At 54.6% G+C, this 15,613-nt stretch overlaps 1 protein-coding gene and 1 long non-coding RNA gene across 3 annotated transcripts; both read left to right on the forward strand.

The window, feature by feature from the left end:
* Positions 1–892: 892 nt before the first annotated feature.
* FKBP8 (FKBP prolyl isomerase 8) lies at positions 893–10,793 on the forward strand. Of its 2 annotated transcripts, XM_040629009.1 has the most exons (9): positions 893–1,021; positions 2,416–2,753; positions 5,550–5,719; positions 5,920–6,008; positions 6,288–6,508; positions 7,144–7,316; positions 9,096–9,173; positions 9,690–9,821; positions 10,262–10,793. In XM_040629009.1, exons 2-9 carry the CDS (start codon positions 2,441–2,443, stop codon positions 10,346–10,348), a joined length of 1,263 nt encoding a protein of 420 aa, XP_040484943.1. In that variant the 5' UTR covers positions 893–1,021; positions 2,416–2,440; the 3' UTR covers positions 10,349–10,793. The 2 variants fall into 2 exon arrangements, with proteins under 2 accessions (XP_040484943.1, XP_040484942.1); XM_040629008.1 differs by lacking the exon at positions 893–1,021 and having other exon boundaries at positions 6,291–6,508.
* A 1,509-nt stretch (positions 10,794–12,302) lies between these two features.
* Positions 12,303–15,491, forward strand: LOC121102398. The gene is made up of 2 exons (XR_005834491.1): positions 12,303–14,558; positions 15,125–15,491. It is a non-coding gene; the product is annotated as an uncharacterized LOC121102398 (long non-coding RNA).
* The last annotated feature ends 122 nt before the right edge of the window (positions 15,492–15,613 follow it).

Raw genomic sequence — 15,613 nt, forward strand, 5'->3', positions numbered from 1 at the left:
ATTCATTCATTCATTCATTCATTCATTCATTCATTCATTCAAACTCCCATAACACAGGTGCTAGGCACCATTCAAGGATGCAGGGGGGACAAAACAGGCAAAATTCCTTCCAGGATGGAGTAGAGAGGGATAAAGGGAGGGAAGCAAAAGAATGAACGAGATCATTCTGTAAATGGGTAACTCCTGGGAAGGAAACAAAATAGAAGGAAGAGTAAGCGTCCCCCCCTTTTCAAAACAAGATCCGTAAAAACCCGTCTAATCTAAGCTGCCACCTTCTTCTGAGGTCATGGGTAATTTATCATTCTCTAGCAGAGGGTGCAGGGAGGAGAAACTCCTTCCAGCAGCCCTGCTTGCCAGCCGCTCACCTAACCATTAATTGAGTTTCTTCTATATGCAAAAGGCAACCTTTCGGGGATTGGACAGACCACGCGAGGGGTTCTGTGTGCCCTTGGGTGATCGCTCCCCCTCGAGACCTTGGGTCCATATCTGTAATTAGAGCTTACGGGTGGGTTATCCAGCAGTCCCAGAGCTGCACTGACGGTCAAGTCTGAGCTCCTTAAGGAAATACCTTTTAGGGCTGTCCTCCCAACAGCCCCCCCCACCCCCCTGCCAAGGTGAGAATGCGTGGATGGGAGTGTTTAACCCCATTTCGCAGATGAGCAAGATGAAGCTCAGACTGGAACGGTGAGTCCCTCTAGGCAGCGCGGCGCCGATTGGCGAAGAGACTCCAGTCCGGAGACCCCGCCCCCGCCCCCGCCCCCGCCCCCGCCCCCGCTTCTGGTGGCGCTTCAGCCTCTGCCCCTTTAAGAACACCCCGCGGAAACAAGCAGGAAGGGGGTGGTGCTTGCTCCCGAGACGGATGTGTGCACGGACCAATGGGTGCTGCAGTCGCAGCAGCGGCGGCCAATGGGAGCGGTGGGGGCGGGGCCAGGCTCCCGAGCCTAGTTCCCGAGGCGCGGCGGCCGCGGCTGGGGGCGGGGAGGGGGGCGCAGGACCCCAGACTGGGGTCCCGGAGTCGGAGGCACGTGTCCCGGCGCGCCGACGGGGTTGCGCCCGCTGGGGGCGCTGCCCAGGCCTGGGCTGGTCTGGGTGCCGGGGCGACGGGGGCTGGGGCCGATGGGCGGGGCCAAGCGCCGCGCGGCGGGGAGGCGAGCCGGGGGGCGCGGAGGGTCGGAGTGCTAGAGGGGGCGCGGCTGAGCGCGGGCGGCCGGGGATGGAAACCGAGGGGACTGAGGGGAGTGGGTGGGGGCGGTGCTGGCAGAGAAGTGCAGGGCCGGGGGCCCCGAGGGGTGCCGGGGGTCGGGGGCCCAGACTGGTGGCGTCAAACAGGCATGAGGCGTTGGGGACCTGGGTGGGAGGTTGACGGAGAGCCAGGTCCGGGCGGGGGGATGTCTGGAGGGCGTAGGGTGTTATGCGGTCGGGAGAGGAGCGTCTGGGGACATCAGGGTGTTTACGGGTCGGCTGAGCGGCTGTGGGGGGAGCTGGCCTGGGCTGGGGGCGGTGGTTGGGGGCGGGGGGAGGGCGAGTTATGCGGGCGCAGGGGATTGTGGGGGTGGGGGCTGGGAGGGTCTCAGAAAATGGGGCCGGAGCCCGGAAGGAGCAGGCAGGTGAGGGTTAGGGAGGAGATGCTGTGGGTTAGAATGAAGGCTGGGCTCTATCACCTCCGAGCTTGGGGCCTGGGGGAGGGGGCAGTTGTTCATAGCCAGAGGAGGAGGCTGTAGAATGCCGTGGGGGTCTTGACCACTCCTGTAAAGGAGGCTACTTTGAGAGAGTGGTCTGGAGGCTTGAGGAGAGGAGAAAGCTCCCAGGGAAGGGTTTGGGCCAGGGTCCTTGGTGTTGGGGGAGTGGTATTAGATTCAGGGTTTGGAAAGAAAAGGCTTGGGGTTTCTAGTGGCAACCCTTAGGAGAAGGGGCTGCTGGTGGTAGGGAGTCCTGGTAAAGACACAGTCCCTTTGGGCTCTAAATATAGATTTCCTGAGCCTTCAGGCCCCCTAAAAAAAAAATCCCAGCACCCCGTCTGGGCATTTAATCAGATAAAGCCCCAGGTTCAAATTCTATCCCTGCAGTTGCCTTGCTCTGTGACCTTGGGCAAATAAATAGCTTTGCCCCTCTGGGCCTCAGTTTCCTTTTCTGCAAAATATGGGGGTGGGGGATGTTTCCTACTTCTCTGGGTATTTGTAAAAACTAAAAAAAATAATTAGCTGTAATAACAGCTAACATTGCTTGAGACTGATTAATGCCCAGGGTTTGATGTGTGGATCAAGCCCGGGTTGGTCTTTACCCACTGTCTAGATGAGGAAACTAAGGCCTGGAGCCCCTAAGTCACACAGCAGGTGATTGGCAGTGTGGTGAATGGATGCAGAGGAGAATTTGAGGGGCTGGGTGGGATTCTTACCCATCCATTCCCCCCACCAGGGCCAATTCCCATCCCCCCAGCAGCATGGCATCCTGTGCTGAGCCCTCTGCCTCCGGGCCTGAGCCCACTGCCCCACCACCTGCTGGGGTCCCACCACTTGAGGACTTCGAGGTGCTGGATGGGGTGGAAGACGCAGAGGGCGAGGAGGAGGAGGAGGAGGAGGAGGAGGAGGAGGAGGAAGAAGAAGACCTGAGTGAGCTGCCACCACTTGAAGACGTGGGGCAGCCTCCACTGGAGGAGGCTGAGCAGCCTGGGGCCCTGGCCCGAGAGTTCCTGGCCGCCATGGCGCCTGAGCCCGAGCCCGCCCCGGCCCCGGATGAGTGGCTGGACATCCTGGGTAAGGAGCAGGGGTGGCTTGGGTTGACCCACACGGCCTGGACCGCTGAGGTTCAGGAATGACCTTGGCCTAGGCCCCCTCTTCTCCCTTGAGCCTCATTTCCCCCCTCTCTGCCATGAAGTAGGTTGGAAGTAAAACATGTAGCCACGGTGATCGCCCGCCACAGGCAGCTGGTTGAGACACTTCATATTTAAAAACCTCTTTCATTGTCACATGCTCGCATACACACACGCACACGCACGCACGTTGTGTTATATCCCTGTTTCCCAGAGCTGCTAAGAGCAGCTCAGAGAGGCTAAGTCGCCTGCCCAGGGCCACGCAGCCGGTACGCCAGGTGCTGGCAGCTCCCAACCCCCCACTGCTGGTTTTTTTTTGGCATTTGTCTGACAAGTGCCTGTGTCCTGAAAAATGTGTCCAGGGGTCAGATAGATCTGGAGAACATCCCATTTTGTTCAGTCCTCTGTCTGGCTTATAGCATGAATTAGCATTGCAGCTGCTCAGAGAAGTCCTACCAGAAAAACTAGGGAAACCCACACACGTGCCCCACCATGTACCCCATGATAGCGACTCCAGAAACTAGAGGAACATATTGGTACTGGTACTGATATCTAGTATATTAAATAACGTTAGTATCCGCTAATAAATATGGTAGTGAAACGTTAATCAGATCACGGATACTGATTTTAAAGCAATAGTATCAAATAATCCTGATTTGATAATGCAAAATTGTTACTATTATCATCTCTACTGCTGATAGAAATGTTACTTCTAAAAATAACACCAGGTTGGGCCACCTGGGTGGCTCAGTCGGTGAAGCATCTGCCTTCAGCTCAGGTCATGATCTCAGGGTCCTGGGATCGAGTCCCACATCGGGCTCTCTGCTTGGTGGGGAGTCTGCTTCTCCCTCTCCATCCTCCCCTCTCCCAGCTCATGCTCTCTCACGTTCTCTCTCGTTCTCTTTCAAATACATAAAATATTAAAAAAAAAAAATAAAAATAACACCAGGTAATATTTACTGAGCAAGCATTGGGTCTGTGCCAGGCCCACACGTCATATTTTAGCCTCACAGCAACCCTGTGATGTAATTCTTACCATATCCCCATCTTTTTTTAAAAAGATTTTATTTATTTATTTGAGAGAGAGAGCGTGCACGCATGAGAGGGGAGAGGGTCAGAGGGAGAAGCAGATGCAGGGCTTGATCCCAGGACTCCAGGATCATGACCCAAGCCCAAGGCAGATGCTTAACCAACTGAGCCACCCAGGTGCCCCACCATATACCCATCTTACAGATGTGGGAACTGAGGTTCAAAGAAGTGGAGGTGTTTGCCCAACAGACGCCTCCTTGGCTATATTAGAATTTGGGAAGCTCTTCTTTACTGATATTAAGAGCTGCCCTGCTCTTACCTCTGAGCACGAACCTGACTGTCCATTTATATTTGAGCTAGCCGCTTTCTGAGGTCAGAATTTGGGCTTCTGTACAAGGAAACTGAGGCCTTGAGAGGGTACATGATTTGCCCAGAGTCCGCCGTGATGAGAGGCAGTGCCTGGTTGTAACCCTACCAGCACATCCACCATTGGTGCCCAGAAACTTAGAGACACAGGGATTCTTAGGGATCCACTAGATCAGAGGTTCTGAGACTGGATGTGGGGCATGTACAAGTTGGGGAACAGTACAGAAATTTGGAATATTCTAGAATATTACAGAATATTAATAGATATTTCCCTGTCCCTCACCTTTAGTCAAAGGTCTATTTTAGTCAAACGTCTATTCAAATATTATGGAATCCAGGTAAATGTCAGGAATATGGGTAACTGCAGATATCAGTCTGATGGGCCTCACAGGTGTAAGCCCTCAATTGCCTCAGTGGTGGTCGTGGGATGACAGTGGCTGTCTTTGTTGTGGGGGTTCCTTGAATGGATTCATGAGAGTGTTGGGCCTCATGGCTGTTCAGTAACTATTCGCCATGACCATTTGGCCATTCCTGTGATTGCTTGGGGCTTGGAGGAAAACATGGGCTGTGGGCCCATCAGGGGCACTGTTGCTTATAGGCCCTTTGGCTGCTAAACTTTGAAATGTAGTGATGTGGTGCTTTGGTAGGGACACACTCATGGTGTCACAGACACTCTGCTAACCAAGCAGACTGCTCACTGGGTGACACCAGGGGTCTCCCTGATGATCCCGTTTCATGGCTGGGTAAATCAAGGCCTAAATGTTGAAGGGCTGGATTGGAACATGGAGAGGGAGTGGAGGGTGGCTCCAGAGTCTCTTTCCTGGACATCCCTCCCAGCCTGATTCTGCTGAGCAGGATGACTTTTCTCAGCTCTTTGCCCTGGCTGAGTCTTAATTTTCTTTTCTTTTTCCTTTTTTTTTTTTTTTTAGATTTTATTTATTTATTTGTCAGAGAGGGCGGTGTGCGCACAGGCAAGGGCAGTGGCAGGCAGAGGGAGAAGCAAGCTCCCTGCTGAGCAAGGAGCCCAATGTGGGGCTCGATCCCAGGACCCCAGGATCATGACCTGAGCCGAAGACAGACGCTTAACTGGCTGAGCCACTCAGGCGCCCCGAGTCTTAATTTTCTTAAGATAATGGTCAGATGGGCCATTATCGTTACCCCTCAAATTGATTCTTTCATGCCTAGTGTCCAGCCAGGGACAGTCCCGGGTGCATGGGATCATTTACTCAGTAAGTGGCAGAGCAGCTGTTTGAGGCTCAGCTGGGTGCTGGGAGAGGGGTGCTCGAGAAGCAGGCACCCATCTCACCTGCCTGGTGACAGGCTGCTTGTCCCTGGTCCCCGGCAGGGAACGGGCTGTTACGGAAGAAGACGCTGGTCCCGGGCCCACCCGGCTCAAGCCACCCAGCTAAAGGCCAGGTAGTCACTGTGCAGCTGCAGACCTCGCTGGAGAATGGCACTCGGGTGCAGGAAGAGCCAGAGCTGGTGTTCACCCTGGGCGACTGTGATGTCATCCAGGTGGGAGGGGGCGAGGGGCCTGGCAGCCGGCCTGGGCCAAGTGGAGGAGGCCGGTTGGGATGGAAGGGAAGTGGTGGTGGCTGGAGGGCAGGGGCTGGGCTGGGGGGTGGGGGGTGGCGGGTGGTGGTATGGTCAGGGTGGGCATGGCATTGCTACGGTGTACCTGAGCCTGCCTGACCCTCTTGCCCCCACATACCCAGGCCCTGGATCTCAGCGTTCCGCTCATGGATGTGGGGGAGACTGCTATGGTCACTGCTGATTCCAAGTACTGCTATGGCCCCCAGGGCAGGTGAGAACCTGTTACCAGCAGGGTCCCCATGGGGAACCCCTTTGCTTACCAATTTTATAGAAAAAGAAACTGAGACTTAGGGAGGAGACATCACTCACCAAGTCAGGTAGCCCATGAGTGGCTAGTTACTTCCCTTTCGTTTTACTGAGGAGGGGGTGACGGTGGGGCCAGCTCCCAAGTCTTGAGCCCTTTCCCCCTGCTCCCTAGCCAACCCAGTGTGTCTGGGGTTCATTCATGGTGGCCGCTGGGTCTGAGTGCTGCTCTTGCCCCATCCCCCAGCAGGAGCCCATACATCCCCCCACACGCGGCCCTGTGCCTGGAGGTGACCCTGAAGACTGCCGTGGATGGGCCTGACCTGGAAATGCTCACAGGGCAGGAGCGTGTGGCTCTGGCCAACCGGAAGCGGGAGTGTGGCAATGCCCACTACCAGCGGGCCGACTTCGTGTTGGCTGCCAATTCCTACGACCTCGCCATCAAGGCCATCACCTCTAGCGCCAAAGGTGACTGCCAAGTCAAATCCTGCCACCCCCTCCAAAGGCATCCACTGGTGCCAGAAACATCAAGCCACAGAGGGACTCAGACTCAGAATGTTCTAGAATATTCCAGAATATGGATAGATGTTCAACTATTCCTAACCTTTAGACTAGAGTCCACTGTAGAGTTTTGATACGTCCCTGATCAACGAAATGTTAACAGAACACGGGTAGATGTTGGAATGTGGGTGACCGTAGACCATGTCAATCCGTGTGCCCTGTGGTTTTAGCCTTCACATTGCTTAGGCTCCATCTGACTGCTTAGGAGTGCCCTGAGGATGGGCTGGTCTTGGCCCATGTTAGAGATTGGGAAACTGAGACCCGAGAGGCTTGAGGTCCTCTGAGGAATAGATGGTAGAGGCCCTGCCCCTTGGAAATCAGAGCCCCTCTCTCCAGTCTCTTGGGACTGGGGAACTCAGAGGCCCTCCCCACCCAGTCTCCTGGGCCACCAGGTGCAGAGGGAGTGGGCCTTGGCCTGGGTCACACAGTGTGTGGGGCGCCTCTCCCTAGGGTAGAAGGCAGCCGGCGCTGCACAGATGGGCGGCTGTGGGGGGCTGGTGGCGTGGTAACCACTGCCGCAGTTGAGCGCCATCCCCCCACAGTTGACATGACGTTCGAGGAGGAGGAGCAGCTCCTGCAGCTGAAGGTGAAATGTCTGAACAACCTGGCAGCCTCACAGCTGAAGCTGGACCACTACCGCGCAGCGCTGCGCTCCTGCAGCCTCGTGCTGGAGCACCAGCCCGACAACATCAAGGCGCTCTTCCGCAAGGGCAAGGTGAGCTGCGGGCTGCGGGTGGACGCGCCACAGGCCACGGGCAGATGGGCGTAAGCTGCAGGTGGGCAGGCTGATTCCCCCCACCCGGAGCAGTGGGGCTGGTTCCAAACTCTGGATTTGAGACAGGCACAGGTATCAACCAGCCAAGCTCTCTGGGGTACAGGTGGGGAAACTGAGTCCCAGACAGGTGCTGGGGTGTGGTCTGGATCATAGCAATTCATTGAGGCCAGACTTGAACCCTAGGTCTTAGGTTTTCTCTTACCCCTGACACTGCTCTGTGGTCCTTCGGTGACTGCTCCTTGCGTGTAATTCTCCATGGTTCACATGTCTCTTGGAGTAAAAAGCCAAGTCCTCATTGCAGCCCATGGGGCTCTGAGCCATATGGTCCTCCCGCCATCGCCTTCCACCTCTCTTCTTCCTTCTCTCCAGCCTACTCAGCTTCACTGCTTACTGCACAGGTCAGGGCTGATCCCACCCTAGTAACTTTGCACAGGCTCTGCCCTTTGCCTGAGACGTTCACACCCCAGATCTCCCCATGGGTCCCTCTTTCACCTCCTTCAGGTCTTTGCTCTGATGTCACCTCCTCAGGAAGCTCTCCCTGCCACGCCCACCTGACCCCCTGCCTTGTCTTCATGTTTTCCATGTTGCCGTCGGCACAGGCAGGTGTCATCGTGGCTGTTATGTCCCTTACTAGAAGCTGGAGATTTTGTCTGTTTGACTCACTGGTAAATTTCTAGCCCTGCAAACAGGGCCAGGTACACAGTGGGTGCCCAGTAAGTGCTGTGGAATGTAGGGATGAATTTGGCCTGTGTAGACTTGACCATAATTGCTTTTGTCCCCATCTCGGTTCATCCCCACCTTCGTGTGTGTGTGTGTGTGTGTGTGTGTGTGCGTGTGTGAGTGTGTAAGGGGAAGAGGTTCAACACCTTTTAGTAGCAAACTGAAGAAATTGAGACACAAGCAAATGGTGGGTCTCCTAGCCTGTTTATGAGAGGCATGAGCAGGGCCTCCCTCCAAGCAGCATTTTTTTAAGCACTTGTGTGTAGGGTTCTGTGTAGAAACGTGGGACAAAGATGCTGTCTCTATTTTTTCAGGGGTCTACAATCCTCTTGGGGACAGTGGGATTGTCTGCTCATGTAGCCTCACACATGTATATTTGCTGGTTGTAGGTGACAGAAACCTATTCAAACAGATTCAAGCAAGAGGAGGAATGAATAACTTGTGGAATTGCTAAGTACAGGGTGTTGGCTTCAGGCATGGCTGGATCCAGGCGTTAGCAATGTTGTAGGGTTGCTGTGCCTGTCTGCTGTGGGTTTTCCCCTCAGGGTGACCAAGATGCTTCTCCCTGCCCGCTTAAAAGTTCAAGGCTTCCATTCTCCCCACTTAGTATCTAGTCTCTCAGTGACACCAGCATAGTTCAGGTGGATCTTATCGGCTGGCTTGGAATCATTCACTGTCGTCACAGCTTTGCAAAAGCTCAGTGGCTTCTTGAGTCAGCTAGGGTGGCAAGGGAGGAGGTGAGGACAGCACCCAGGTTTCCTGCAAAGGCTGAGACAGACATGCTGGGGAGGAAGCAGATTGGATTGACACTGAGCCTAGTGGGGTGTTTATGTAGTCTGAGGGCTCGGGAATGGTGTAAGGGTGGCTGGATCCCTGGGGTGATTGTTGGTGATAGATTTGGGATTAGTCGGGGTGGTCAGGAGCCTGGCAGGGCTGGGCCTTTTGAAGAAGATCATGGTGTATTGTGGTTCCAGTGATGCCATCCACTTCCTCTCCCAGGTGCTGGCCCAGCAAGGGGAGTACAGTGAGGCCATCCCTATTCTGAGGGCAGCCCTGAAGCTGGAACCTTCCAACAAGGTAAGCAGAAAGGGGGCAACCTTGGGACTTGCCCTGCCAGCCTGTCTGGGAAGTCATCCTGTGGTCTTCATCTTGTCCTTCTTGCTGTGGCCCTCCCTGTGGTGTTCCAGCCTGGGCAGTGACAGGGAGGGGGTGGGTGGCTGAAGAACCCCAGCCAGCTTGCTGAGACCCTTGTAACCCCTGCGGAGATAGTCTGGGCTCAGCCCTCCCCTGCAGGGATCCCAGAGGCCAAGGGTGCCACCAATGTCGCCAGTGTCAGCGTCCTCAGCTTTTTTACCAAAATCTTCCTCTCTCCTGGCCACCTTGCGCTCTGCCCCATCCACTGTTTACCTAGGGGGATAGAGATGGCAGCCCCCACTTTGCTGATGCCCCAAGAGGGGCAGATGGAACTTTCATGTCCCAGTGGTCTTAGCCCCAAAGTGACCAGGGGCCCAGAAAGGCAGAGCTTCAGAAACAATGGTCAGGTTGGCTGCTGCTGCTTGTGTTCTTAGCCCAACTGACACCCACCTTTTGCAGACGATCCACGCAGAGCTTTCCAAACTGGTGAAGAAGCATGCGGCCCAGAGGAGCACAGAGACCGCCCTGTACCGGAAAATGCTGGGCAACCCCAGCCGGCTGCCTGCCAAGTGTCCTGGCAAGGGTGCCTGGGTGAGCTGGGGCTGGCAGGCACGGGGATGCTCCCAGAGGAGGGGTAGGGGGTAAGGGCGGGGGACGCCATCCGGAAGGAGCTTCTTCATTTTGCAAGCATTGATGTCCTTGTCAGCTGGGCTGTGTTGGACCATGTTGGGGACACACAGAAGCCTCAGCCCTGTGTAGCCAGGGCTAGAGCGGAAGAGGAACACAACTTGGAGGGCTCCGGGTGGGGAATGGTAATGGTAGCTCTTCCAGAGGGGAAGGGGAGGCGTTCTAGAACAGGGGGACACTTGCCTTGAGTTTTGATGTATGAGTAGGAGTTTGCCAGAAGGTGGGAAAGGCATTGTCAGGCAGTGGTTTCCTGGGAGGCCTGTTTGGGCCATGTTGGTAGCTGAAGCCCAGGGTATCAGTCTTGACCGCCCTCCAGCCTTCTCTTCCCTCCCCTTTATCCACAGTCCATCCCCTGGAAGTGGCTGTTTGGGGCGACTGCTGTTGCCCTGGGGGGCGTGGCTCTCTCTGTGGTCATCGCTGCCAGGAACTGACCACCCAGGTGGCCACCACCCCCTCGCACACCACGGACCCCGCCCCGCGCTCCCTAACTTCCCCAGGCTCCCTGTCCACTGCCCTGTCTGATCTAGCCCCCTCCTCTGGGGCGGGAGCAGTGAGGTGTGGGGGCCACGTGGCCCCAGTGAGCCAGGAGGGACTATGGCCCTATAGGAGGAAAGTGAGGCAGGGCCCGGGTTCCATGTCCAGCCCGGAGGGAGGGGGCCCTCATTCCTCCAGACCCAATTCCCATTCCCACCCCCACCCCCTTGGGTTAGGTCTCAACAGAGGCCAGCCTCAGTTTCTCCTTCCCAACAGGCCTGGGGGCAGCCCTTCCCCAACCCAGTCCCTGTCCAAGCGTCATCCCCCGCCCACACCGCCTGCTGCCCTCTGTCCAGGTTCTCCCTCCCACCCCTCCAGTGAAATAAAGCCTCCTACCCCGCACTCTACTGGCTCCAGTCCCTTCTTCCACTGTCACTTGGGGCTGGGCCAGAGACAGCCTGTGTCACATCCAGGGTCATGCAGGACTAGAACGGGGGGTGTCTCCTCTCAGGCCACGGCAGACCTGCTTTACAAAGGGGACAAGAGAGGCCTGGAGAAGTGGGGCGATGAGTTCAGGGTGCTCAGCTGGGCCCTGTGGGAGTTCACACCCAGTTTTGCTGGGTACTCCACTTCTCTTGTCTCTGTTGCCCCATCTGAGAATGGGGATCCTGATAGGATCTAACTGGGGACAGTGCTGAGACGTCAGCAACCACAGGGGGCTGGCTGTGCGGCAAGCAAGCAGCCCCATGTCTGGGTAACAGCACAGCCAGTGCAAAGGCCTTGGAGCAGGACTGAGCCCGGTGCATTCAAGGCTGAGAAGAGCGTGTGGTCAGCAGAACTGGACCCTGTGGGGCCTCAGGGACTATGGGGAAGGGTTAGGGTTGATTCTAGGAGCTCCTCTTGATCTCCTTTAGTTTTCCCCCCAACCTGGGGCTGTAGGAGCTTCTCCCTTAAATGCTGCCCACCGTCAGAGCCAGAACAGGCAGAGCCAGTGGTCAGGCCTCTGTCAGCACAGCACCTGAGACCCTTCTCACGGCTTCATCCTGCCTCCAGGAGAGGAGCGCTCCAGGAATAGATCACCACCACAAGTATCTGTCCTGCACCTGTCCCCTAACAGCCGCGGGAGGGAAAGCCACCGGCCACAGCCACCTGGCAGGAGATAGCGGTTAGGCCTTGAACTTGCCTGTACCAGGCCCCTGCTCTGTGAGCCACCTGGATGACTCTCTGGGCACAGATCTGTGGGTGGCTTGAACCTGCTGCTCCTTTCCACCATTCAGCCCCCTTAGGCTTATACTTTGTACCCACACAGCAGGGGGGCTCTGGGTGGCGCTGTGGCAGGGGCTGTGGGTTGGCCAGGCTTGGGGGGCCAGAGTCCTACATAGGACACCCCCTCTTTCCTTGGTCTTGCTGACCTCAGGCTGGGAAGCTGGCCTGAGTGGTGACCAGTGGGACGGTAGGCTGGCTAGGGGGACTTCCTGGCCTGGGTTGTGAGGGTCACTGCTGCTGTCCTTCCCAAGCTTGCGGTGGCATTAGTCCACCAGGGACCTGCAGTGGCTTCATTCTGTGCCCATTCTTCTCATATTCTGGAGACAAGTCCTTTGTTGGGTAGGGATATTACAAATATTTTTCCCATTCTGGGGCTTGCTTTTCATTTTCTTAGAGCAGATGTTTTAAATTTTGTTGAAGTTCAGTTTATGTTTTTGTCCGTATTTGCTAACCAGGTTTATAGGGATTTTCTTTTTTTTTTTTTTTAAGATTTTATTTATTTATTCGACAGAGATAGAGACAGCCAGCGAGAGAGGGAACACAAGCAGGGGGAGTGGGAGAGGAAGAAGCAGGCTCATAGCAGAAGAGCCTGATGTGGGGCTCGATCCCATAACGCCAGGATCACGCCCTGAGCCGAAGGCAGACGCTTAACCGCTGTGCCACCCAGGCGCCCCTATAGGGATTTTCTAGGCTTTCTTTTAAATGGTTTATGGTTCTATGGAGATCCACGATTCACTTTCAGTGAACGTTTGTATGCAACGTGAGGTTGGAGTTGAGGTTCATTTTCCAGATAGCCCATCCAGTTGTTCTAGAAACATCTGCGGGGAAGACTTTCTTTTTCCTAGCATGTTATTATGGCAGCCTTCTTAAAAATCAACTGATACACATGCGTGAGTCTTCTCACCTCTGCTTCATGCCCAGGGTCTCTGTGTCCTTGGGATCTCTGTGTCCTCTTCATGGGTCCCACACTGGGCTCCATGCTGTCCTGAAATCTGTAGCTTTTTAGTAATGCCAGAGTCAGGCTTTGCTCCAAGGTTCTTTTGGTCGTGCCTGTTATTAGCTGAGCATACCGAGTCCCAGGAAGGAGTCACAGGGTCCCATCACCAGAACACAATAAGCAAGATTAGGCCCAGGTCAGTCTGCCTTCAGAGCCCATGCTCTGACCACCAGTCAGTTCTGTACCTCCCTGCAAGTTAGAGCCAGGAAACGAGAAGCTTTGAATGCTGTGGCCAGGAGTGTGAACTTTAGTAGGTTCATGCTCTTGGTCATTCCATCCTCAGTGGTCTGAATGGGGGAGGGGACGATGACAGTGTGTCCAGGACGAGGGGCATTGAAGTTTCCTTGAAGGCACAGGAGTCCTTTGGCAGGTGTGAGGAGTGCTCCCAGGACTGGCGTGGCATGCGCAAAGGTGTGCTGGCGGGGCAGTACATGATACATTCAGAGGACAGCTAGGATGGATTTTTCTTTCATATGGAAACATGTACCAATGCCTCCTGTATACTTTGTCTTAGGCAATGACTCAGCCTGGCCTTGCCCTTGAGGGGTGCAGCTCACAGTGGGCTGTGAATTGGAAGTGAGCATGCTAGAATGAGCTGTGTGTGTGTGTGTGTGTGTGTGTGTGTGTGTGTGTGCACCTTTGTGAGCAAGAGAGGGAGAGGGAGAAGGCATTCGCATCTCCTGAGCACTTCAGTGGGGTGTCCTTTGCATGCCTCCATCTCATGTCATCATTAAAGGACACCCTCCTGGGTCATCCAGCGTGGGACCATGAGATCCCTGAATGTCTATCCTCTATTTCTCCTCCCGGTGGAACTCCCTTTCACACCTTTCCATGCAGTTGGGCCTGGTTCCCCATCAGCCCTCAGGGATGGGTCTGCAACCCAGGCCTGACCAACCAGAGCATTCTAGCCCCCTGGCTACTGTGATTGGCTCGCAGATGGTCATGTGACCCACAACTAGCCAATCAAAGCCTGCCCTGATACTTCAGGAGCCATGGGGAAGTAGGTACTCTTCTCTAGAGGCTGCTGAGCTGGTGGGATGATGGCCTGGTACTGCTGTGGTTATCTTTGTCTCTCCAAAGAGGAGCCTGAGAGTGAAGGCCACACACAAAGCAGAGCTGAGAGAGAGACCTGGGCACGTCCTGGTGACCCCATTCAGGTCCTGGAGCTAGCTGGGCCTAGAGTCTGTCATTTCTTCCATCATTAGAGCCAATAATTGTTTTTGCCTAAGTCAGACTAGATTTTCTGTTGGTTTGTGGGCATTTAGAGGAGGGGGGTCCACTGGGTTATATCAGTTTTGTTTCGTGGCCTGCTGTGTATTCCTTGGGGAGCCTCTCTCACTGGGTAGAGGACAGAAAGGAGTGATCATAAATGTTTGTGGGCAGATGGGTGGGTAGAAGAAAATTACCGTGGAATCATCAGTCACCTGGGCTGATGGAGGTGTTTTAACTGACATTGAAAATTTCCCAGGAGGCCTAGCAAGCACATAGGCCACCTTTGAGGAAGAGTCCTCACGGCCATCACTACAAACTGTTCCCAGGTAATGCTAGGCCTTACCTTCTTCATGGCTCATGGTGAGGATAATACAGCTGATTCATGAAGCAAAATGGAGGTTTGGGGGTACTTGAAGGCCCTACTAATGTAGATCAGTAAAGAAAAACTAAGCAGGCCTAGGTTGTCCAAACCCTGCACATTCCCAAGAAAGGAGTGGCCCTCGGGCTACTCCTGGCAGGTCACGTCTAAGTTCTTGGGATGTCCTGACTGATAGTCTATGCTAACAATATAATTTAGGGTGGGGCTTTTGGTCCCATGGTTTCAGCTTGACCTGTGGAGGGGCTGGAGACTGAGATCAAGCACATGGGTGGTCAGCCCTCCTTCCCAATAAACCCTGGACAACGAGGCTCAGGTGAGCTTCCCTTGTTGGCAGTACTCTGTGCATGTTGTCGCAAAGGTTGCTGGGAGAATTAAGTGGTCCACACCTGGATGCTTGCCTGGTTTCTCCTGGTCTCTGCCTATGCGCTCTTCTCCTTTCACTGTGATCAATCATAGCCATGAATATCACAGCTAGACTTGCTGGCTCTGAGATGCCCAGCTGAGGGAGCACTGGAGCAGGCATGGCACCCTAGGGCTGCATGCCAGCTTCCCTACCATGCAGAGGGGCTAGCTCCAAAGTGAATGCTCTCATGGATCCTTGCATTCCCCCTGTTACAAAATAGTACATTTTAAAGTCCTAAGGCTCATTGGCTGACTGAGCACCTGAGCTGGTGGGAGGCTGTGGGACAGGTGTGCAGAGATGTGGCTCCAAGGGCTGTGGGCTGCAGAAATTGTAAGGTGTTCCTGAGATTTCTTCTTATGTATCATCCCAGGACCAGAAGTGGGACAGATCTCACTCCTGTGATTATGTTGTTATTGGGCACAGTTGACTTTAAGATATGGAGATAATCTGGGTGGGCCTGACCTCATTGGTTGCAGATGAGGAAGTCGGAGAGACTTGAACTATGAGAGGGATTCAACATTCAACATTCAACATTCTCCCTCTCAAGAGAGGGAGGCTCTCTATCACTGAGGTGGAGGGGGCCATGTGGCTAGCACCTGAGAGTGGCCCCCAGCTGACAGCAAGGAAATGGGGACCATAGTCCTACAACCAGTAGGAAATGAGTTCCGCCAACAACCTGAAAAAGCTTGGACATGGACCCTTCTGTTGAGCCCCCAGATGAGGATGCAGCCCAGCCAACACCTTGCTTGCAGCTTCATGAGACCTTGAGCAGAGGACCAGTTCAAACATGCCAGACTTCTGACTCACAGAAACTCTGAGATAATAAACGTTTGTTGTTTGAAGCCACTAAGTTTGAAGTACTTCGTTATGCAGCAGTAGCTAACTAACTAATACATGTATTGGCAATAGCTATTAGCAGTTGCTGACTAATGAATAGTGGGTGTTCATCCCAGTGTGGTTGAAAA

Source organism: Ursus maritimus, unplaced genomic scaffold, assembly GCF_017311325.1.
Source record: "Ursus maritimus isolate PB19 unplaced genomic scaffold, ASM1731132v1 scaffold_14, whole genome shotgun sequence".
In the NCBI taxonomy this organism is placed as follows: Eukaryota; Metazoa; Chordata; class Mammalia; order Carnivora; family Ursidae; genus Ursus; species Ursus maritimus.